The following is a 24114-nucleotide window of genomic DNA, read 5'->3' on the forward strand; positions in this document are numbered from 1 at the left end:
ACATATATATATAGGTAGCCAAATACCTGCATTAGTTAATAAGTAACTTAAATAAATTAAATAAATAATAAGATTTCAGTAAAAATCCAGACTACTGGCTTTTCTCGTTCAACTGTTAAACCTGGGATCACTGTGCTTGCATTTCATCAAGGCAACACCAGATGGACTTGAGTATTTGCGTCCTTCTTCCAGACAGCACATGGGACTACTCCGTTTTCCTGCTACCATGATCAGCTTCTACCTTGCTTCATCGTTTACATCATCTATCTGGACCTCACAGGAACCTAAATTTATGTCCTTGTGTGCACTATGGCAAGCTTTAGGAAGCATGGTCAGTGACTGGCTCCTCCTATTACTATTTAGAATGATCCACCTGACACCTCATTGGAGAAAAACTTGTGGAAAGTAGTGATGAATCTATTCATTAGAGCCAAACTTATACAATTCTTATCAAATACTAACATATGCCTTTATTCAGTAACCCTGTAAACAAGTGGAAAATAAACACAATGGTAGGGTTTTCTTCAGTAAATTTGAAAAGTGCCTTCATTATTCCTTATCCGAGTACTAAACAAATCTATCATCTAAAGAAAAAATCTAAATGGAGGACAAAGTAAATACAAAGGTTAAAGACAAATTCTTGAAAATATGTTTGAGACTTAAGTTCTTAAATTATAAAGAACAAAAATAAACAGTAAGAGGGAGGGCACCAAAGAGTCTTCAAAAACTCATTCTACCCCACTGTCAATTATTTTGTGAGCCAATGGGGTGAAGGAATGCAAGAAAGAGAAGCCCAAAACTATGTACTTCAGGTAGATTTTTAAAAAATCAAAGTAGTTAGGGATTTGTGGGGACAGAAAGGAAATACTTTGGATTTTGTCCTGAAACTCAAATGCATTACTTTTTGCCTTTAGTAAATATAATATTTAAAATCTGAATCCTCTACTTTTTAAAAAGTTATTCAGGTTTGTTCTGTGAAAATGGACCTGGTACAAACAAGTCTTTTGTGAAAAGAAGACTCTTTGGTTCTCTTTACAAACAATGCCTTTCATGGGTTAGGTCATTAAATTTTTCTCCAAGACATTAATTAATAAGAAGAATTTTGTTTTCATATTCTAGCCAGCAAGTACACATCCAAACAAAGAAGGACACTATTGTTATATAGCCAAAATGGAAGATGCAATGACTGGGAAAACTCTATAAACATCCTGTTAAATAAGGCTTTTTTTTCAGCTTTCCATGAAAAACTCATGAAGCGAGAGAAGGAAGAAGAGAGACACTCCATTAAGAATGATGTTAAAGTGACCTGAAAACAATGTCCAATATTCTACTAGAAGTTAAGACTGTTCTTCTACACCATCTTAATGCCTAGAATCTCTCTTTGGTGTGAAGTTAGCACACTTGACTGAACTTTATACTGATTCACTGTACTAACAACTCATCAAAATGTAAATTATTTAAGAGCCAGAATCTAGTTTTCTTTAATTTTCCAGAATTCTCATTTTACAGAAAGTATTCAATTATGCATTTGTGGAATAAATGAAATAAGTTATTGCATATAGACAGAGAAGTAAATAACTGAATCATTCTATTTTCCAGAAGTATCTGGATATCCATTTATAAAGCTGGTTTTGGTATTGCCAAACACAAACTTCCTGAATTTCTACAAATTAGAAAAGGCTAAAATCTAAAAGGATTGGTGCAACCCTTCTGGGGGGAAATATGTCAACACCTAACAAAACAAAATACACACTTATGTTTTGACCCAACAATCATACTTCTGAAAATTTACCCAGAAGATACACTTCCAATAATACAAAAATACTTATGCACAGTTATTAATTGCATCATCGTTTCTGTTTGAGAAATGCTAGAAACAACCTAAATGCTCATTCATAAGAGAGTGGTTGAATAAACTCTGAAACATCCAGACCACGGAATACTATGCAGCTGTAAAAATGAATGAGGAACATCTCTGTGAACTGATTTGAGGGATTTCCAGGATATACTGTTAAATGAAAAAAGTAAAGTGCACCTGGTGTATCGCTAGTATGCTACCTTTGTATAAGAAAGAAGGTGGTGTATGAAAATAACCTGCTCATTCCCGCAAAAGAAATACAGGAAGGATAAATCAGAAATTGGAGAAACTGGTTACCTAGAGGTAAGAAAAGGAGTAAAAGGAAGGAGAATGGTAATGGAGAAGCAAGGATGAGGAGGGAATGCCACTTCTCTAAGTGTAACTTTTGCTCCTAGAATCATAATAATGTCTCATTCTCTAAAATAAAAAATAATTAAGGTCAACTAGGATGTGTGTGGGGTTGCCCAAAATGGAATATAACTCTATTACTTAACTCTATCACAAATGAATAACATAATCACACTGAAAGGATGGGAGAACAGAAGTGACCTAGGTAAATCTGGACAACATTCTCTTGACAGGATATTGTAATGCTGAAGACCGAAAGAACTGTACACAAATACTGTTCTCCAGTTAGTCAATATGTTTCTCACAAAGGTGTGGGTTAGCAATTCTGAAACTACTTTATGTGTATACACTAGAGATGAAAAAGAAGACAATATATTGTAGATGAGAACCAGGTTTCTCACTGCCAGAGAAGACAGAAAGAAATCATCATGCAATGGACCTTGTGGTATTGGACTGAAATCGGAAGTATCAATTTGAAGTAAAGGTTTACATGCACACATAATAGAAGAAGCTATATAGAAAGAGAGAGAGAGAGAGAGAGAGAGCTGGAGGGGAGAGAAATATAGATATGTGTGTATACCCAGATTAGTAAACATACATATATCTAGATCTGTATATTGAGAGGGCAATGAAACCTCAGTAGCCATGAGCACACCTAGCACCCAAATCTTGGTTTCTAAATGCCATTCACTAATGAAAGGAACAAAGCCTCCTTAGAGAAGTGGTTGATTCTAGGATTGGGGTAAGGAAAATATAAACCTGGAAAATCTGTAGCTCCAGAAAATAAGGAAATGATTGAAAAAGGATGGGGCCATGTCAAAAGAGCACAGGAGCCAGCTTGAAGGAACTCTTAATGGACAAAGCTAGAACAATCTGAGCAACAAAATAATAACAATAATAGTAGTCATACTGGATTATAACTATAGAATAAAATAAATATCCATGAGTCCATAATGAAATAAAGAAGGAATTGAATAAATAAATGGGGAAGAAAGGTCATCTTTTTCTTACATAACGATTCCAATTAGTAAGTATAAAAGAAACGAGGGAAAAACAAAATCATCATTAGGCAAACAGCACAGAAGTAATTACTGAAGGCAACTGATGCTAAAATCAGTGAGCAAGGAGCAGAATATTAGCATAATCTCAATTACCTCCGCCCTAAGTTATTTCTGAATTATAAATGGAAAAGTAGTAGTTTTACCATAAAAAAAAAACTCAGCAGATGACTTAATCAAGTGGTTGAGGTTAGCATCACCAGCAATAAGACAAGTCAGAATCCTATCTATATCCACTAAACTGATTCACTGAGAAGAATACATCACTTCCTTGGAATTCTTGCCAAAAATGTATAACCTCAATCTAATCATGGGAGAACATCACACAAACCAAACTGAGAGATATTATGAAAAATAACTGCCTAGCGGTTATCATTAAGGTCATGAAAGACACAGAAAGACAAGGTCATAGAATGGAAAAGACAAAGGAGCCACAACAATTAAAATGCAAGCATGTTATTGGATTGGATCCTGGAACAGAAATAAGACACTGTTGAAAAAATGATGAAATTAGATTAATTTCTATGCTTTACTTAACAGTATCATACCAATTTTAATTTCCTTATTTGGTAGTTGTACTATGTTACATATATGTACTATGTACAAATAAGTCCCTCACATTAGAGGAAGCTGGCCGAAGTACAGACGTGAAATCTCTGTACCTTTTTTTTTTTGCCACTCTTCTGTAAGTCTAAAATGATTTTACAATAATATTGCACATATATGTTGTATAGATTGCATGCAGTGTTTTTACCCAACAATCAACAATGAAAATATTAGTATATCCACGCTTTCTTCTTGAAGTGTTTTGTTTTTGTTTCCCTCTTACCTTCCTTCCTTCCAGGAACTTGAGTGCCGTGCCAATGTTCGCCACAGCATGGATTCGCTTCATCCGGCGTCCTTGTTCACACGGCTATAAAAGGGGGAAGGACAGGAATAAGTAAAAATGCACACATTAAAAAGACAGTTATAAACTCTATTTAAGTGGATTCAAAATATACTTGAAGAATGTTCAAGAACAGCCAACATACTCAATTTCTATAAAGGTTAGCAGATACATAGAGGAGCGTTATCCCCACAGCACTTGGAAGGTGTATAATTTACTCAATAAATACATTCATTCTCAGCTTCTGAATGCACTTACCCTTAAGGTTTCTGTATGCTTAAGGTTGGAATTCACAAAATTCCTATGTTGTCTACTAAGACTGTTATTCCTGCAAGTTAGGAAGTATTTTTATGAAAAGTGCTCTTGGTGTGTGTGGAGGGAGGGCAGGAAATCTCTCCTTGCCTCTCAATTTTGTCATAAACTTAAAACTTCTCTAAAAAATAAAGTCTTGGGCTTCCCTGGTGGCGCAGTGGTTGAGAGTCCGCCTGCCAGGTTCGTGCCCCGGTCCGGGAAGATCCCACATGCTGCGGAGCAGCTGGGCCCGTGAGCCATGGCCGCTGAGCCTGCGCGTCCGGAGCCTGTGCTCCGCAACGGGAGAGGCCACAACCGTGAGAAGCCCGCGTACCCCCCAAAAATAAAAAAATTAAATTAAATAAAGTCTTAAAAAAAGTATTCTTGGTCACTCACATTTTTTTTCAGTCATACTAACATGAAAGTTGCTGACAGTATTAGTGGCGTTTCTCTGTTTGAAGGACCAAAAAGCATGGCGCATATGAGCCAAGGTTAAAAAGGAGGAGTGCCAAGAATGAAACTGTTCTTCGCAAAATAGTATGTTCTGGTACAAGGATACTAAGTTACTTGTGTTTGATTCAGCAAAATATAATAAATTAATAAATAATTTAATAAATAGTATAAAATAGTAAGTGCTACACTGTTCATCTTAAAACTCAAAATAATTTCAGTGAAGCAGATAGCATTACATTTACGAGACCTAAGAGGATAACAGGTCCATGACTGCAGAGCTGATAGACTGGTCTCTTCTCTGCGGCACTAGAACTCTAAACAATCTCCCATTAGAGCTCGAAACTAAGTATCTTTTCATTTCCAGTTAAAAGTGTAACAGGTAATTTTTTATGACATCATTTTAAACAAATATTTAAATAGAAAATATACTTTTAAAATGTTTATCCTTTTCTTGCATGGCCCACTTATTTAGTTCTTCGATTAATTATCTTTTATAATGGAAAAAGCACCTAGGAACCCGCAACTAAAACAAAGCCAGGACCCAGAAATTAAGCACAAAAGCCACATCCCTCAATATTACCGTTCATTCCATCCCCCTGAAGTCCTACACCATGGCAACCATCACAATAAACCCAGTCCAATGTTTTCCCTTTTACACACATTCATTTCATTTATTGCATTCTTAAAAAGAATATTTATTTCAGTTCTTAGCTCTTATATAAAGAATATCACTGTATTAATCTTTTGATACTTACTTTTCCACATAATAAGATTGCTAACATTCATCCATATTGCTTCCTGTCACTGTATTTCATTCATTTTGACAGCCATATACTGTGCCATTTATTTACTCTCCTTCTGATGTGAATCTGAATTATTTCCAGGTTATTCCTATGTGACCTGTGCTGATAGGATGTATACCTAACAGTGGAATTGCTGAGTCAGGGGGAATGTGACTTTTGAACTTCTAACTTTTCCAAAGTGTTTGTACTACTCACTCTTATCAGCAATACAAGAATAATCCTGTGGATACACGTTTTGTCCAACACTTCATTTTGACAGTTATCTTTAAAAAATTATTTTCAGTTGAATGTATGTAACATGGTCTTTCATGGTGGTCTTCATTTGCACTGCCCTGCTCAACAACGGTGTGAACATCTCATCCTCTGTTCTTTGGCAAGTCTGTTTCTTTCTCTTTTTATTAATTTTTATTGGAGTATAGTTGCTCTACAATGTTGTGTTTGTTTCTGCTGTACAGCAAAGTGAATCAGCTCTACGTATACACATATCCCCTCTTTTTTGGATTTCCTTCCCATTTAGGTCACCACAGAGCGCTGAGTAGAGTTCCCTGTGCTATACAGTAGGTTCTCATTAGTTATCTGTTTTATACATAGTAGTGTATATATGTCAATCCCAATCTCCCAATTCATCCCACCACCGGCCATGCCTTGGTATCCATATGCTTGTTCTCTACATCTGTGTCTCTATTTCTGCTTTGCAAATAAGTTCATCTGTACCATTTTTCTAGATTCCACATATAAGTGATATTATGCAATATGTGCAAAAGCTTTTAAGTTTCATTAGGTTCCATTTGTTTACTTATTTATTTATTTTTAAACATCTTTATTGGAGTATAATTGCTTTACGTTGTGATGTTAGTTGCTGCTGTATAACAAAGTGAATCAGCTATACGTATACATATATCCTCATATCCCCTCCCTCTTGCGTCTCCCTCTCTCCCTCCCTCCCTGTCCCACCCCTCTAGGTGGTCACAAAGCACTGAGCTGATCTCCCTGTGCTATGTGGCTGCTTCCCACTAGCTATCTATTTTATATTTGGTAGTGTATATATGTCAATGCCACTCTCTCACTTCGTCTCAGCTGACCCTTCATCCTCCCCATGTCCTCAAGTCCATTCTCTAAGTCTGCGTCTTTATTCTTGTCCTACCCCTAGGTTCTTCAGAACCTTTCTTTTTTTTTTTTAGATTCCATATATACGTGTTAGCATACAGTGTTTTTCTCTTTCTGACTTACTTCACTCTGTATGACAGACTCTAGGTACATCCACCTCACTACAAATAACTCAATTTCGTTCCTTTTTATGGCTGAGTAATATTCCATTGTATATATGTGCCACATCTTCTTTATCCATTCATCTGTCGATGGACACTTAGGTTGCTTCCATGTCCTGGCTATTAAATAGTGCTGCAATGAACATTGTGGTACATGACTCTTTTTGAATTATGGTTTTCTCAGGGTTTCTGCACAGCAAAGGAAACCATAAACAAGATGAAAAGACAACCCTCAGAATGGGAGAAAATATTTGCAAATGAAGCAACTGACAAAGGATTAATCTCCAAAATATACAAGCAGCTCATGCAGCTCAATATCAAAAAAACAAACAACCCAATCCAAAAATGGGCAGAAGACCTAAATAGACTTTTCTCCAAAGAAGGTATACAGATTGCCAATAAACACCTGAAAAGATGCTCAACATTACTAATCATTAGAGAAATGCAAGTCAAAACTACAGTGACATATCACCTCGTACTGGTCAGAATGGCCATCATCAAAAAAATCTGCAAACAGTAAATGCTGGAGAGGATGTGGAGAAAAGGGAACCCTCTTGCACTGTTGGTGGGAATGTAAATGGAGAACAGTATGGGGAGGTTCCTCCATTTGTTTATTTTTATTTCCATTACTCTAGGAGGTGGGTCAAAAAGATCTTGCTGAGATTTATGTCAAAGAGTGCTGTGCCTATGTTTTCCTCTAAGAGTTATATAGTGTCCGGTCCTACGTTTAGGTCTTTAGTCTATTTTGAGCTTATTTTTGTGTATGGTGTTAGGGAGTGTTCTAATTTCATTCTTTTACATGTAGCTGTCCAGTTTTCTTGGGTTGTTTGTACTCATTGTTTTGAGGATGTACCTCATATATTCTTGATATAATCCTTTCTTAATCCTTTTTTAACCTGTATTGTGAATATCTTTGACCAATTTTTAACTTTTTTGTCACTTTCTTTAAAGTTTTTTGATTAAAAACTGTTTTGAATTTTAAAATAGTCAAAGGTAACAATCTTTTATAGTTAATATTTTTTGCCTTATTTTTTTCCCTGTCCTGATGTCTCAGAGATATTCACCTATATTTTCTAAGAGTTTAAAGTATTTTTGCCATTAGGGCCTTTATCCATGTATATTTGATTTCTATAGAGGCCAAGAGATAAGGATCCAACTATACCTTTTTCTTCCTCTTCCATTTATTGAACCATCTTTCCTTCCCAGATCTGACATCCACCTCTGACATAAACTAAATTTCCATTCATGCCTTGGTCTGTTTCTCAACTCTATTGCATTAGTCAATATGCCCATCCCTGTATTAACACCACACTATCTTATGTGATAAAGCTTCACTGTAAGACCTGATATCTAGTAAAGCAAATACCTTTTCTCTGCTTTTCTTCTTTGGCTGTATCCTGGCTAAAAGAGCAAGATATAAACATCTATTGTATAGTTCTACCCCATATTTGCATCTATTTTAACACAACTGACCTACCCTAGTTAATACAGTGATCCTCCCTACCAGGAGGGAGCCCTTTTAGGCTCCTCTTGAACGCAGAGTGTTAAGAAGTCTTTAATAATACTATACAGAAGTTAACAAAATAGATAAGAAATGAATTTCTCTGCAGTCCTTAAGCTCTATTCATATTGCTTCTATTATTTTTAATTTTTCTATGGAATTCTTCACATTCTTAAAAAAAATCCTAAGTATAAAATTAAATTTAGTGTTCCTATCTTTATGTGTGATTAAAGATATATAATCACCAATCCATTCAAAGAGTAAATGTTCTACAAATAATAATCAAAGGGCACAGAGAAATCCAATAATAATCATAAAAACTTACAACTCCCTAGCATCTGAAATAAAATCATAGACAAGAGAGTCACAATAGGTTATTAAAAGAAACTAAGATACTGAGAGTCCTCCCTTACCTTGAGATGCTGGTGGTAAAGGGAATACTAAGGTATTTGGCTGAATTTCCCAGATGATCATGGTCAAAGTCAGTCCTGGGCTATGTGAATCATGATGTTAAAGTATACGGCTCCTTAATAGAGTTGTACGTATGAGATTTCCCAAACATTGCTAATGTTCCTGAGGGAAATGCTTTTGTTCACATTCTCTCTTTGAAAGCTCTACAAGAATGCCTAGGATATTCAGTCCTTTAAATGATGCTTTTCATCTTAATGTGGTCCTGAACCAAAATGTCTACATGTACAAAATTTAAATAACCATTGCGATGGTTTACTTATAATTTCAGAGTAATTTCATTTTATATAATTCAGAATCTTGAAGGGCTCAGTAAAAATAAATAATAAAGGTTAAATCAGAAACTGTCCTTCTGTGTCTCAGTTTTTCTACCTCTTAAATGAGAATATTGAGATTCTTTCTGAAATTGCTTCTAGCTTCCAGATCCTATCACTGTAAACACATCTAAACGAGTAGGGCACTTAAACAGAAGTAGGATTCTTGTATCAAAATATACGCTCTTTCTAGAATCACTTAACTTGGCAGGTAATGCCCATTGAGGTTTCTGTATACCGTTGGCCGAGTACAACGGCAGAATCATAATGACACTTAGAATGACAGGCTTCTTAAATACCCATTTGAATTGTAATGAAGGTTCCTTCAATTCAAGTAAATAGCTTAATTCAGGAGGGTATATGAAGATAGCCAGTTACAACAGGCCACCAAGGGAGTATATATTTCAGGTCGATGACTCCCACATCCTAATGTTAATCCAGTTTATTTAGCTCATGCATATATCTGTTTATTCCAAACTGGCTTTTCATATGTGTCTTCTTTGATTTCTCCCAATGTGGAGCCTGAGGTAAGAACAGGAGTACATGCAGGTGACCGAGGAGGTGATCCCAGGTAGCAGGAGTGAGGATGCATGGAGAGTGAGACAGGGAAGGAGGAAAAATCAATAAATAATAATCAATAATAGTACGATGTGCTATTAAGGGTCTCCACAATGGGCAACCACGGCTCAGTTCTGCTGGGGATCCAATGGGGCACTCTACCTCATGTGTGAAATAAACCTTGGAATCATCCCTCCTACAAAAGCCAGGCTGGAATTTTTATTCAGACTCCCATCCCGTTTGGGACCATTAACTCTCCCACACTTCAGGGCTGCCTTGCCGCAACTTGCAGCTTTGACAAAAGCCCTGAGGGCAGAAACCCAGAGACGGGCTGCCAGTGAGTTGAGATGCTGATGGAGGGTGTGGATCACGTCCACTCCTGAGGCTACTGGAATCAGAGGTGATCTGAGATGGCGCTGGGGGCACCAAAAGCATCTGCTATACTATGAATTCAAGTAGATAATGACTTACACAAAATTATTATTATCAGTTTGTATCTTCCCAGAAACAACTCTGTTACAAAAGCTATGGTGAAGGCTCCCCACAAGAAATGAACCGGAAATTTATGATGAGGCAAAAACACTTTTTAAAAAATCAATTAGGGCTTCCCTGGTGGCGCAGTGGTTGAGAGTCCGCCTGCCGATGCAGGGGACGCGGGTTCGTGCCCCGGTCCGGGAGGATCCCACATGCCGCGGAGCGGCTGGGCCCGTGAGCCATGGCCGCTGGGCCTGCGCGTCCGGAGCCTGTGCTCCGCGGCGGGAGAGGCCACAGAAGTGAGAGGCCCGCGTACCACAAAACAAACAAACAAACAAACAAAAATCAATTATCCAAGTAATAATGACTGTGTAGCTCTTTGCCATGATGCAACAGATTAAGAAAAAATAAGTGCCCCCAATTTTGGACCCCATGTCTAGCGTGTTACACAACATTCTGAAGATTATTTCCTGAGAGCCTTTTAAAAATTGTGGTAAACATCACATAAATAATCTATGTTTGCAAACTACTTACTTCTCTACTACTCTGAAATGAAAAACCATAAGCCAGAGAGAAATAAATATTTTATTATTCGAGTAATGTAGAAAAATAGATTTTATAGGTCACTGTCAATTTGTTTTTCACTCTGCTGGTTCCATTGAGCTTAACAACAAATGATTCTGAACATGCTGTTCCTATTACAAACGACTGATGACAGAGAATGTCCATAAGCGGATGAAAAATGCCACGCTGATTTCAAGGCTTAATTTTCAACAACTATATAAATACACAGATATGGACCAACAATCCTTTCCAAATGGAAAGTAAGCACTTAAAGTGCATTAGATGTTAATTTCCAACAAATCTTCCTGGATGCCGTACAGATGCAGTAGTTAACCAGGACTGATTATCGATGAAGTTCTTTACTCTTACTTCTAGGATTACTACCACTATACATAATGTTTTAAATCTACTATAGGTGTGCAGGAATGAGAAAGGAAATTTATTCCTTGTTCCCAGAAGTGACCGATAGACTAGTGCTTCCTGTGTATTACCAACCGCAAAAGAGAAAAAATTTCCCTCACGTGGGTAGCACCCCTTATACTCCCAACTCCATAGCCCCCAAATTCCAAATGGGAACAGTTTGACAAGTCTGGTCACAGAAAACATCCTTACCAGTTTCTGCCCAGACAGGACCTCCAGCAGAGCGAGCAGCTTCACACCATCTTTCATGTCTTCAAAAAGATCATCTACCACCATTGGGGGTTTCCGCTATAAAATAAAAAAATAAATAAATGCAAAAAATACTTCTCTTACTCTCTGTCAGACATTTGTTACTCACTGTGGCAAAATTTGAAGAAAAATGTCTAAATGCCAAAATCCTTTATTTGGGATATGGTTGGCAATTACCGTTTGATGGCTGCAAAGAGAAAAACGACCCTTTGGAGGTAAACTTCACATTCAAGAACCTCATGCCTGGGCTTTCACATACACACCAGTGTCTTTCTAGAAAGGGAGTTTTGACAAGAGTGGGATGGTGTGGGATAAGGGAAGGAAAAGAGGATACTATAAACATAAAAGATAAGAGAGAGGTTAAAGCAGGACGGACGTAAACAGGGAACAGGTGGTACCCCAGATAAACTGGACCAACCTCCATACCTTCACCCTGAGTGAGCACATTACTGGGCTGAGGCAGGTGCCAAATTTCCTTGAATATTCTCTCCAGGGTGACCTCGTTAACTCAGTGACCTGCTGTGGGACCATTGTTAGAACAGCCAGAGGGACAGGTTGAACCTCCTGTGGGTTAGCTGGCCGCGTCCGTTCTGTTGCACAGGCTGGCAAATCCAGCAAACCTCTCTCACAGCGTGGCACTGAACCCAAAGGATCAAAAGCACAAGAGTACAGACTGATCAAGGCAAATCTATCACCACTACTGGAGAAATAGTCAAAGCCCATTTCAACTCATGGAGGGTCTTTTGTTTTTTTATGAAGATTATGAAAATACTTAGTATACTAGAGTTCATGAAATCTTAAAATTAGCTGTATCTCTTGCCTCAGAAGAAAGTAAAAAAGCGATGAATTCAAAGTTGATGGTCAACAGTAATTAGGTGCCCTCAGATTTCTCACAGAATATGAATTTTAAAAAATTTATATGGCTTCCCTGGTGGCGCACTGGTTGAGAGTCCGCCTGCCAATGCAGGGGACACGGGTTCGTGCCCCGGTCCGGGAAGATCCCACATGCCGCGAAGCGGCTAGGCCTGTGAGACATGGCCGCTGAGCCTGCGTGTCCAGAGTCTGTGCTCCGCAACGGGAGAGGCCACAACAGTGGGAGGCCCGCGTACGGCAAAAAAAAAAAAAAAAAATTTATAACCTGGATCAAGCTCTGTAGTTTTCTAATTCTCACTGAACATGTTAAAGGCCTAATGCTGTCTACTTGACTTTCAATTGTCTTTCTTTCTATCAAGAAAGAAAAAGGAAGGAAGGAAGGGAGGGAGGGAGGGAAGGAAGAAAGAAAGAAAGAGAGAGAAAGAAAGAAAGAAAGAAAGAAAGAGAAGGAAGGAAGGAAGGAAGAACAAAAGAAAGAAGGAAGGAAAGAAAGAAAGAAAGAAGGAAGGAAGGAAGGAAGGAAAGAAAGAAAGAAAGAAAGAAAGAAAGTTCTTTGTAGAGATATTTAATCACCAAATGTTTTACTGAAATGGGACTTTGTCTACCCACTGATGTGGCACATTTATACTCTCTTATGACTGCATGAACTACTGTCTCTGAATGGTACAATTCTAATTGTGAATGCATTTTTCTTCTCTTTATAAAACGAACAGCTGAATACATTTTGTTCTCATGCTGCAAAATACATGTTCAAAAATAATAGTTTTCATTTTCAAGCTTTCTCTTTTAAATTCCACTATTCACACTGCTTACTATTTATACAGCAAGAACGTAATAGTGACTTTATATTCTAAGCATATAAATAAAATTATTCAGAATAAAATGAGCCTTTACAATGCAAAATATTTGATGTGATAAGAATCAAAATTATTGTATTAACTGTATATAATCATTAAAAATATCATCTATTTCTCTTTCAAAATGTCCATTTGTATCCTAATAATACAAATACAGTGGAATAATGAGGGGAAAAGTTAATAAATATGTGATGTATTCTGTGAACAAATACAAATGAAATTTTTCATGTATTGTGTTAACCTGAAAATATATTTTAAAACTTAAACAAAGCAGGGAATTTTCATGAAATAATAAAGAGTCCAAGAAATTGGACACCAAAAAAAAAAAAAAATGATAGATTGCATCCATCCATCCATTCTGACTTTAAACGTACACAGGTCTCTACCACTTTGCAGAACATTCTCTCTCGACCCCGTTCTGCCCCTCATGTGTGTCCTCTTGCATTCCTCTAGCCACTCCTAGAAGTGGCCTCTAGGTCAGCTCTGACCGCTGAACAAGTCAGTAGCCCATCAGTCCCTCTGCACTGGATATTGTTGCTACCAACTTCTCCTTGAGCTGTTCCTCCCCAAACTTCTTCGATCAGTCTGCCTGGTTCACAGATTTCTTCTCCTTCTCTCTCTCTCCTTTCTTCCTAACTGTAGCCATTCACCAAACTCAATCCTGACTCCTCCATTCTTTACAAAATTTTGTCTGGATAGATGTGACTCTCTTTTTTCTTTTTTTTTTTTTTTGTGGTACGTGGGCCTCTCACTGTTGTGGCCTCTCCCGTTGTGGAGCACAGGCTCCGGACGCACAGGCTCAGCAGCCATGGCTCACGGGCCTAGTCGTTCCGCGGCATGTGGGATCTTCCCGGACCGGGGCACGAACCCGTGTCCCCTGCATCGGCAGGCTGACTCTCAACCACTGTGCCACCAGGGAAGCCCTAGATGTGACTCTTGAATCCTTCCTTGCAGGTAAGTGTTCTTTCCTAAACATTGTTGAGCACATGGCAGGCACTCAACATTCACCGCTGACTGACTGAATGAATGAAGTTTTGTAAAAAAAAAAAATTACCTTTGCAGTCCCTATGCCCGTATTAATGTTTCTTAAAATGTAGTACATATATATGATGGGTAAAGAAAAATGTTCTCCAGGTTCTAGGCAATCACAGACTACAGCGCAACACATAGAAGCATCTTGCTTCTGAATGTCTTGTTCACAGTAGGAACTCATTAAAAACTTGTTGAAGGAATGAGTTCCTAGTCTGTGTATGGGAAAAACAGAATAGGTAGTTTTTATTTCAAGAACAGAGATGCCTAGAATAGTCTCACTTTCCTCTTTTCCCATTTAGCAAATTCCTGGTCAGTTTTTATGACTGAGCTCTTATGTAATCTTTTCCAGTTTTCCAACTAGAATTAAATTACTTATTTTGTCTTAAGTGCATTTGTTCTGATTATAATGACCGCATTGCATTATAGTTATTTATAAAGTTGTATGCCCAGGAATTCAGATCATGCGACTTCTGGAGGACAAGGAAGTTGAGTATATATTTAAATACATAATACTAGGCACAGTGCTTAGCACTAGTTGGTAGTAAACATGTAGATATCTCAACAGATATGTGATGCTTATTTGCAAATACCTTTTGGAATCTTGGAGAGATGTACACAACTAAGGACACGAGGCAAAAATTTCTTTTTATAGGAAATATGAGTTGCTTCTGAAAAATTTTTCGCCAGTATCTTCCTACACAAAGTAAAGAGATGTAGTCTGATGGCTATTAGCAGACTAAATAGAAATTGGAGAAAATATTTTTCTCTAAAATAAAAATGTTTATGTAATTAATAATATGCAGCTATTGTATCTTCAACACTCTGAATTATAGAACCTAGCATGTAATAAATTCTCGACTTACTACCTCAACCAGTAAAAGAGGAAGAAAATAAGCCTCTGGCCACCTTTCCTGCAAAGAGCTAGCAAAAGTGAATACTAGGGCTTCCCTGGTGGCTCAGTTGTTAAGAATCTTCCTGTCAATGCAGGGTACACGGGTTTGAGCCCTGGTCCGGGAAGATCCCACATGCCACGGAGCAACTAAGCCCATGCACCACAACTACTGAGCCCGCATGCCACAACTACTGAAGCCCGCACGCCTAGAGCCCGTGCTCCGCAACAAGAGAAGCCACTGCAATGAGAGGCCTGCGCACGGCAACAAAGAGTAGCCCCTGCTCGCCGCAACTAGAGAAAGCCCGCAGGCAGCAACAAAGACCCAGTGCAGCTGAAAATAAATAAAAATTAATTAATTAATTAAAAGTGAATACTAGAGAATGATCTTTATTTTTCTACAAGTTCTATCCAATTGTACATAATGTAACTATTGTGTAAACCACTTTATTTATCAAAACACTTTATTAAAAATTACACCAGGTCTTTCCTGGTGGCACAGTGGTTGGGAGTCCGCCTGCTGATGCTGGGGACGTGGTTCGTGCCCCAGTCCGGGAGGATCCCGCGTGCCACGGAGCGGCTGGGCTCGTGAGCTATGGCTCCTGTGCTCCGCAGCGGGAGAGGCCACAACGGTGAGAGGCCCGCGTACCGCAAAAAAAAAAAAAAAAAATTACACCAGAATAAGAAAAGTCCTAGTAATTATTGGACAAGTTTTGCTTTCCCATTTTGTATAAAGTACTGTTTACATATAGCAAATGATCAACTAGAGAGCGCCTTTACTATTGTGACAGCATCACATTTATTTTTTGAAACAATGTTTTAATACAAAACCTTTCATCTAAAATGCCTCTCTTGTCATATATATATATATATATATTCACAACATCAATCTGATTACTTGGCAGGATTCAGGTCACAGTGCTGGAGGCCAAAAGGAAGAGTTAGAAATGAGGGTAATTCACTGGAGCCTGAGTTAATGGAAAATAAAGATAATGTGGTTTGTTCCGACGGCTTGAGAATTTGCAGTTTTAAGCACTAGACAGAAATAAATCTATTGGGCACTTTTTAAGACCTCAGCTATCTATTTTTTATTAAGATAAAATTATAAGCTCTTTCTTTTGCACAGTATTTGGAAGAATTAAATTCTTGGCCCTGTGAATCACATTTAGATATTCTATAGATATGCATGCTGAATCTGAGATGCTCAAAGAGTGGAATGTCCTGACTGAGTGAGGGGAGAGGAAGATGGAGAAAAGGAGAGAGAAAGAGGTACTTGGCTTCTGTGGCTACTCCCTTCTAGAAACCCTCCTCAAACTAGGTTTAAGCCCTAAATTCTGGCTGTCAGAGTACTGCCTGGTCTAAAGTCTCTAGAAACGCAGGGAAAATGCACATGCCTGGCAATGCCCTTGGTAGTTAACTTAAGAGTGGAACAGATCTCATAGAGTTTTGTTTCCTGTTTTTTTTCTCCTCCCCCTTTATTTTTGCAGCCCTTTTAACGCCACGTAATGAGATTCATTCCCTTTCTCTTAGGACTTAAATGGGATCAAATGTTTCTCCTTGAACTTTATGAAATCTAAGAAAGCACAGATAATTTTGGCATAATTTTTACTGACCATTTCCTGTATTGGGGAAAAATAATCCATTTTTTAACACTGTGTGTGTGTGAATAACTTGTGTCACTTTACTAGTTCATAAGTACCAATACATGTTTAATCCTTATCCACCATCTACTTTCATATTTTCATTCATATAAGGATGACCATGTTTGCTATACAACATGCTGATTTTATGTCCCTACAAACAACTGCAACACTCAGGACAAAAGGATTATGAGGATAATTTTGATGAAAAAAGGCATAACTATTTGGCACGAAATGAAAATTTAAGGAATTCTCACATTTTAAAACTATATAGAAATGATAATAGCCATTCTGACAGGTGTGAGGTGATATCTCATTGTGGTTTTGATTTGCATTTCCCCAATGATCAGCAATGTTGAGCATCTTTTCATGTGCCTGTTGGCCACCTGTATGTCTTTCCTGGGAAAATATCTATTCAGATCCTCTGCTCATTCTTCAATAGCATTTTGTGTGTTTTTTTGATATTGAGTTGCATGAGTTCTTTGTATAATTTGGACATTAACCCACTATCAGATTTGCAAATATCTTCTCCCATTCAGTAGGCAGCCTTTTCATTGTGTTGCTAGTTTCCTTCGCTGTACAAAAGCTTTTTAGTTTGATGTAGTCCTATTTGTTTACTTTTGCTTTTGTTTCCCTTGCTTGAGGAGACATATCCAAAAAAAAAAAATTACTAAGACTGATGTCAAAGAGCATATTGCCTATGTTTGCTTCCATAAGTTTTATGGTTTCAAGTCTTACATTTAAGTCTTTAATCCATTTTGGATTTATTTCTGTGTATGATATGAGAAAGAAGTCCAGTTTGACTTTTTTTGCATGTAGCTATCCAGTTTTCTCAACACCATTTACTGAAGTGGCTGGCTTTTCCACATTGTATATCCTCACCTCCTTTATCATAGATTAACTGCCCATATACATGTGGGTTCATTTATGGGCTCTCTATTCTCTTCTATTAATCTATTTGTCTGTTTTTGTGCCAGTACCATGCTGTTTTGATTACTGTAGTTTCGTAGTATAGTTTAAAATCAGGGCATATGATGCCTTCAGCTTTGTTGTTCTTTCTCAGGACTATTTGGGCTATTTGGGGTCTTTTGTGTTTCCATACAGAGTTTAGAATTGTTACATTTTGTGCCCAGCAATAGATGAATGGATAAAGAAGATGTGGTATACAATGGAATATTACTCAGCCATAAAAAGAGTGAAATCTTACCATTTAGGACAACATGATGGGTGGACCTAGAGGGTATTATGATGAGTGAAATAAGTCAGACAGAGAAAGACAGATACAGTATGATTTCACTTATAAGTGGAATCTAAAAAAACAAAACAAATGAACAAACGTAACAAAACAGAAACAGACTCCTAGATATAGAGAAAAAACAGGTAGTTGCCAGAGGCAAGGGGGTTGTTGGCAGGAGAAAAACAGGTGAGGGTGATTAAGAGCTACAAACTGTCAGTTACAAAATAAATAAGTCATAGGTATGAAATGTACAGTGTGAGGAATATAGTCAGTAACTGTGTAATGTCTTTTTATGGTGACAGTAACTAAACTTATCGTTGTGATCATTTTGAAATGTATAGAAATATGGAATCACTATGTTGTATATCAGGAACTAACAATGCTGTAGGTCAATGATACTTCAAAAACAAATGAACAAACTTATAGAAAAAGAGATCAGATTTTTTTGTTTTCTCAAGGGGACTTGGCCCTGGAGGAGCCTGGGAGCAGCAGCAGTTGTTGCTCCTCGTGAGGGTTCAGGCAGCCCACAGCTGTGGCGGGTCTCCAGAATCTGAGGTCAAGGACAACTAAAGGCAGGGCTGTGGATGGGCCAGCAGGGCCATCGGGCAGGGGACAAGGTTGTGGCAGTTCAGCAGGAGGCAGGGTCCTACTCTGGTCCAGCTGTCTAGGAAGAGCTGCTGGCCTGGAAGAGGGAGGGAACCTGCGCAGCAGAGGTGGGGGGGGGGGTGGGTGAATTGGATGAAGCTGGTTAAAAAGTACAAACTTCCAGTTATAAGATAAACAAGTACTAGGGATTTAATGTACCACACGATAAATACCAGTAACACTGCTGTTTGTTATATATGAAAGTTCAGAGAGTAAATCCGAAGAGTTCTCACAAGGAAAAAATTTTTTTTCTATTTGTCTAATGTTGTAGCTATAGGAGATGAGGGATGTTCACTAAACTTATTGTGTTCACTAAACTTATTATGATGTGTGTAAGTCAAATCATCATGCTGTACACCTTAAACTTAACACAGTGCTATATGTCAATTGTCTCTATAAAACTGGAAGAAAATAAATAAGTGAAAAAACTACATAGAAATGAAAATGTTGGTGCATAAAGTAAATATGACAAAGTAGTCACTATTATAGACTACATATATGAACTCCAATATGTACTAGATGTTTGTGGCTTAGATATTTACATATTATATATAATTTAATATGTGTTTTAATAGAAATGAAAGGAAGAAGCAAAGGAGAATGGAAAGGGTAGGAAAGAATGAATGAGACGTTGTTGAACATCTCAATGCTAAGGGATTGTACATGTCACCTCACTCAACATTCATAACCACCACATATGGGGGTATCACCCCCTCTTTAAAAGCAAGGAATCTGAATCTCAGAGAGGTCAAACCATTAGCCTAGATCACACCCCTACTAAGTGACTAGGTTTGAGCCCAGGTTTATTATACTTTGAGCCACCTTGTTAGAAAGCTCAGTATAAAATTATAGGTATTAGCATTTTTTTTCTGAATACACAAACCTATAAATGTGATTTTTATTTAACATCAATATGAAAAGTATTAACTGATCAGCTAAGGTGCCTGCCACTCTACTAGGAACAAAATATTTATTAACAAAAAGCCACTTTTATATGAATGGATATAAGAAAGCCTAAAAATAATAGTAGGATATAAGAAAGACTAAGAAGTAATAATACAAGCACATGTATATACATATACATTGGAATAGACACGAATCACCCCAGCTCACACCATGTCCCCCTGTGGTCATGTCTGTGCTACACCCTCATCTTTTGTTAACTGAGTGACCCGAGCTGGGCCCATCACATTCTCTACTTGAATCTAGAAGATGGCTGGAGCCAAGTTGTCACATGGCAATGACCTAAGGACAAGTGACATCAGGTCCTGCTGCTGAGACCCCAAGAGCCACTCTCCCTGCCTGGGTTAGTCAGTGTGTCAGGGGTCCCCAAGACATTCCTTAGCTTGATGGCTCTCAAGATGGACTCAGGGGACCTAGAAAAGCTGCTATACTCATGGTTACAGCTTATTACAGTGAAAGGACACATTAAAATCAGCAAAGGGAAAAGGCACACAGAACAAAGTCCAGGAGGAACCAAATGAGAGCTTCCAGTGCTGAGTAACTGGTTCCCTCCAGTGGATGTGCACAGGGACACGCTGACTTTCCCCAGCAATGGTGTAAAGTGTTGCCAACGAGGAGAGCACACCTGAACCTTGATGCCGGGCTTTTATCTGGAGTCTGTCATGTAGGCATGTGGCACCTGCATAACTGACCTCAGCTACTCAGTCTTCTCTTCCCCTGTCCCTATCCCCAGCAAAAACAGGTGTTCACCGTACAACTCATTAAGATAAATTGATTTTATCAAGTAGTATAGCATGGCCCCAGGCCTCAGGCATACAAAACACCCCTATCAGGCAGAATATTCCAAGCGCCCAGAGGTTATCTCCCAGAAGCCAGTCAAGGACCATTCTTAAAGGCAAGTCTTTATTTGGAATGTGCAGGGTTTGAGCAACCCAGGCCTGCTGAGTTAACCCTTTCCTGCCTGGTCAGCATTTCCTTCCATACCCTGAGGTGCTCTGTACCTTTTTACTAGATCTCACTTCTTAGTTAAATCATTTAAAATCAATTTCATTCACTTGCAACAAAATAAAGCACAACTGACATGTGTGCCTCTTTTGTTATTACTTTGTAAACACTCTCCTGAACTTAACAATGTACATTTCAGTGCCCTCCCACTCCATGATGAGATTCACATAAGCGACCAAAAATAAATGCAGTTTTTTTTAACAACTTTATTGGAGTATAATTGCTTTACAATGGTGTGTTAGTTTCTGCTTTATATCAAAGTGAATCAGCTCTACATATACATATATCCCCATATCTCCTCCCTCTTGCATCTCCCTCCCACCCTCCCTATCCCACCCCTCTAGGTGGACACAAAACACCGAGCTGATCTCCCTGTGCTATGCACCTGCTTCCCACTAGCTATCTATTTTACATTTGGTGGTGTATATATGTCCATGCCATTCTCTCCCTTTGTCCCAGCTTACCTTTCCCCCTCCCCGTGTCCTCAAGTCCATTCTCTACATCTGCGTCTTTATTCCTGTCCTAATAAATGCATTCTTTATTGATGCCAGTGTGCATTTTCAGGGGAACCTGACTGTATTTAATATAAGATGTTTTATAAACTTTTGATCAATTGATACTGGTAAATGAAGAAGGTAGAAACAGTTGAGTATTACTGATAAACAAACATGAAAGAAAGAAAGAAAGAAAGAAAGAAAGAAAGAAAGAAAGAAAGAAAGAGAAAGAAAGAAAGAAAAGGAAAGAAAGAAAAGAAAGAGAAGGAAGAAGGAAGGAAGGAAAGGAAGGAAGGAAGAGAAGGAGGGAGGGAGGGAGGAAAGAAAAAAAAGGAAGAAAGAAAGAAAGTCATTTTTCATGGACAAGTGTATGCCTATATATCCAAAATTATAAAATGTTAATGTACTAAAATTATTTTTAGCATTTTTAACTTTGCATTAATAGGGCAAGCACATGTACATCAATTAAGGAGAAAGAAGCTTAGGGTGTTTGATTAAAATCAGTGATGTGGAAAAGTACAAAGCTACCTTGAAACATTACCAGCCTATCATGGCTCCATCAGCAGGTATCTACACATCTGCAAGAATCTTAGAGCCCCTTAGTGATAAATATCACAGGGCTATCAAGGAGCTCTGCAGCATGAAGGGTTTAGTCCTCAGCAAAGGAAAGGGCTGAATCACCCATCTCATTCCAGGACCAACCCAGGTCCTCACTTACCATCATCACTTTTAGTTGCACAACTATTGGGCAGTCTTTTACTAAGTGCTTTCCCCTCTTGGGGAAAGAGCTCTTAAAATATTGTATAATACAAAAATTATGGCATTTTACTTTAAATTACTAAATACATATCCTCGGGCTTAAAATTTGTGATTGCCGGATACCTAGTGATACCAGTAAAACTGAACTGGAAAAGACCTAAAGAAAGAACCCATGGCACAGATAATGCTTTTCTTTACTTGAGACATACACATGGTCAAGCACAGTCAATCTTGCTGAAAATGATGCAAAATCATAGCCTGACATATTCCCCAGACGGCCTCCTGTGCAGTATATAAAGAGGTCTCAGTGCGGAGGCTGGACCTCAAGCTGTATTCCGGGCACCCTGAAACCTGTGTGCACACAGTGGCCCCTCATTTCTCAAGCCAGACCAACCACTCCTGCCTCCGTTTTCCAGGTTGCAGGTGGGAGCTATTTCACAGGCTGAGAGACAGGGTATGGGGGAACATCCCATCCCAGGACCAGCCTAGAATGTTCGCATGCTCTTCCAGTTATCTGATGGGCAGGAACAGCAAGCTAAACAACAGGAACCAAGAGGAGAGTGGGAAGGGAAGAGAGGTTGACCAGCAGACACGGAGCAAGCTACCCCCCAATGGTTGGCAAGGAGCCCGCCACACTAAACTGTCTAAAAATGCCAAAGCAGCTGGACTAGGTCTGTAAAATCATCATCATAACCACTGACAGGAGCCCGATAAAGTTAATTCAACTTCTGGATTTCCCTGGTGGCGCAATGGTTGAGAGTCCGCCTGCCGATGCAGGGGACGCGGGTTCGAGCCCTGGTCCGGGAAGATCCCACATGCCGCGTTGTGGCTGGGCCCGTGAGCCATGGCCGCTGAGCCTGCGCGTCTGGAGCCTGTGCTCCGCAACAAGAGAGGCCGCAATAGTGAGGGGCCCGCGCACCGCGATGAAGAGTGGCCCCCGCTTGCCACAACTAGAGAAAGCCCTCGCACAGAAACGAAGACCCAACACAGCAAAAATAAATAAATAAATAAACCAGCTCCTTGTACGGTCCAGCCCTACCTCAAAAAATAATAATAATAATAATTCAATTTCTAAAAGGTTCTGTCATCTTATCCAGAAAATCTAATTAGACATTACCAGTATTTCCAGAAACCAGGTGAAGTAGCTTTTTTTAAATGTTACGTATGATATGTTTCCCCTTCACTCCCTTTAGAAAAGCATTGCTGTGATTATTTTCCACCTCTGCTTGGCAAAAGTGAGAAGATAGTTCCCATTCTTTTCTGTTTCCTATGACAGATTGCATAAGCATTTCCATTTCCTTAATTATTTAATTCAATTCAGAATAAATATCCCAAAGGCAAAAACCGCCCTCCAGCCCAACTTTAAATCTGCCTGGAAAACTGCTCTTAACAACTTTCACATGTAATGATTTTTTTTTTTCACTATGTAGTTTAAAAGAAGCACACTCCTCAAGTTATTTGTTTTATTCAGGACAAAGCTGGGGTTATCCTTTACGCCTCTCTTTTACTGATACTCCACAGCTGATCTGTCAACAAATCTTGTTGGCTTTATTTTCAAAATTCACCTAGAGTCCAGCCATTTTTCACCACCTCCGCTGCTATGACCTTGGTGCAAGCCGGCCATCTCTCACCTGGATGACTCAACAATCTCCTACCTTATCTTCCTCCTTCGGCCCATGTCCCTCTTCAGTCTACTCTCAACAGAACAGCTATTTTCCTTCTCCTCTGTCCATCTCCTCCATTGGGATATAAACACCATAATGCAGGGGTTACTTTTCCTGTTCTGTTCACTGCTACATTCTAGAATCCTGCCAAGCATACAAACAACATTTAAAAATCTTTATTGAATGGATGTACGACTAGACAAGATACATTTCTAAAAGAAGGAACTCTGACAAATGTTGTCAAAAATTTTATTAAACCGCATGGACATTGCTATAGCTACGTCTTTGTTATTAATAAATTAATACCTCCTATTAATAAACTAAATGCCATTCATTTTGAAATGATGATTTTCTTTGTAATCTTTTAGTTGCGTATTTGGAAATAACTAATTTATCGTTATGCTTGAGATTATCCAACTAGTTTTAGAAAATCAATTAAAGAATGGTTTCTGGGGTGTATTATTACATTTACTTTTGCCTCTTTGCCTCCTTATCTCCTCATCTTAGTTCATGAATAGTCCCACCAAAGTGTGTACAAGGAAA

At 38.5% G+C, this 24114-nt stretch overlaps 1 protein-coding gene across 1 annotated transcript in view; it reads right to left on the bottom strand.

Annotated features, from left to right (window-relative positions):
• The window catches only part of SYNE1 (spectrin repeat containing nuclear envelope protein 1), a 457027-nt gene that overhangs the window by 350503 nt on the left and 82410 nt on the right, over positions 1–24114 (bottom strand). The window contains exons 3-4 of the mRNA XM_073789748.1: positions 11457–11552; positions 4094–4177 (exon numbers count right to left, since the gene is read on the bottom strand). Of these exons, the coding sequence (XP_073645849.1) occupies positions 4094–4177; positions 11457–11552 (180 nt within the window). The remainder of the gene's footprint in view (positions 1–4093; positions 4178–11456; positions 11553–24114) is intronic.

The sequence above is a fragment of the Tursiops truncatus genome, chromosome 12 (assembly GCF_011762595.2).
Source record: "Tursiops truncatus isolate mTurTru1 chromosome 12, mTurTru1.mat.Y, whole genome shotgun sequence".
NCBI classification, from domain to species: domain Eukaryota; kingdom Metazoa; phylum Chordata; class Mammalia; order Artiodactyla; family Delphinidae; genus Tursiops; species Tursiops truncatus.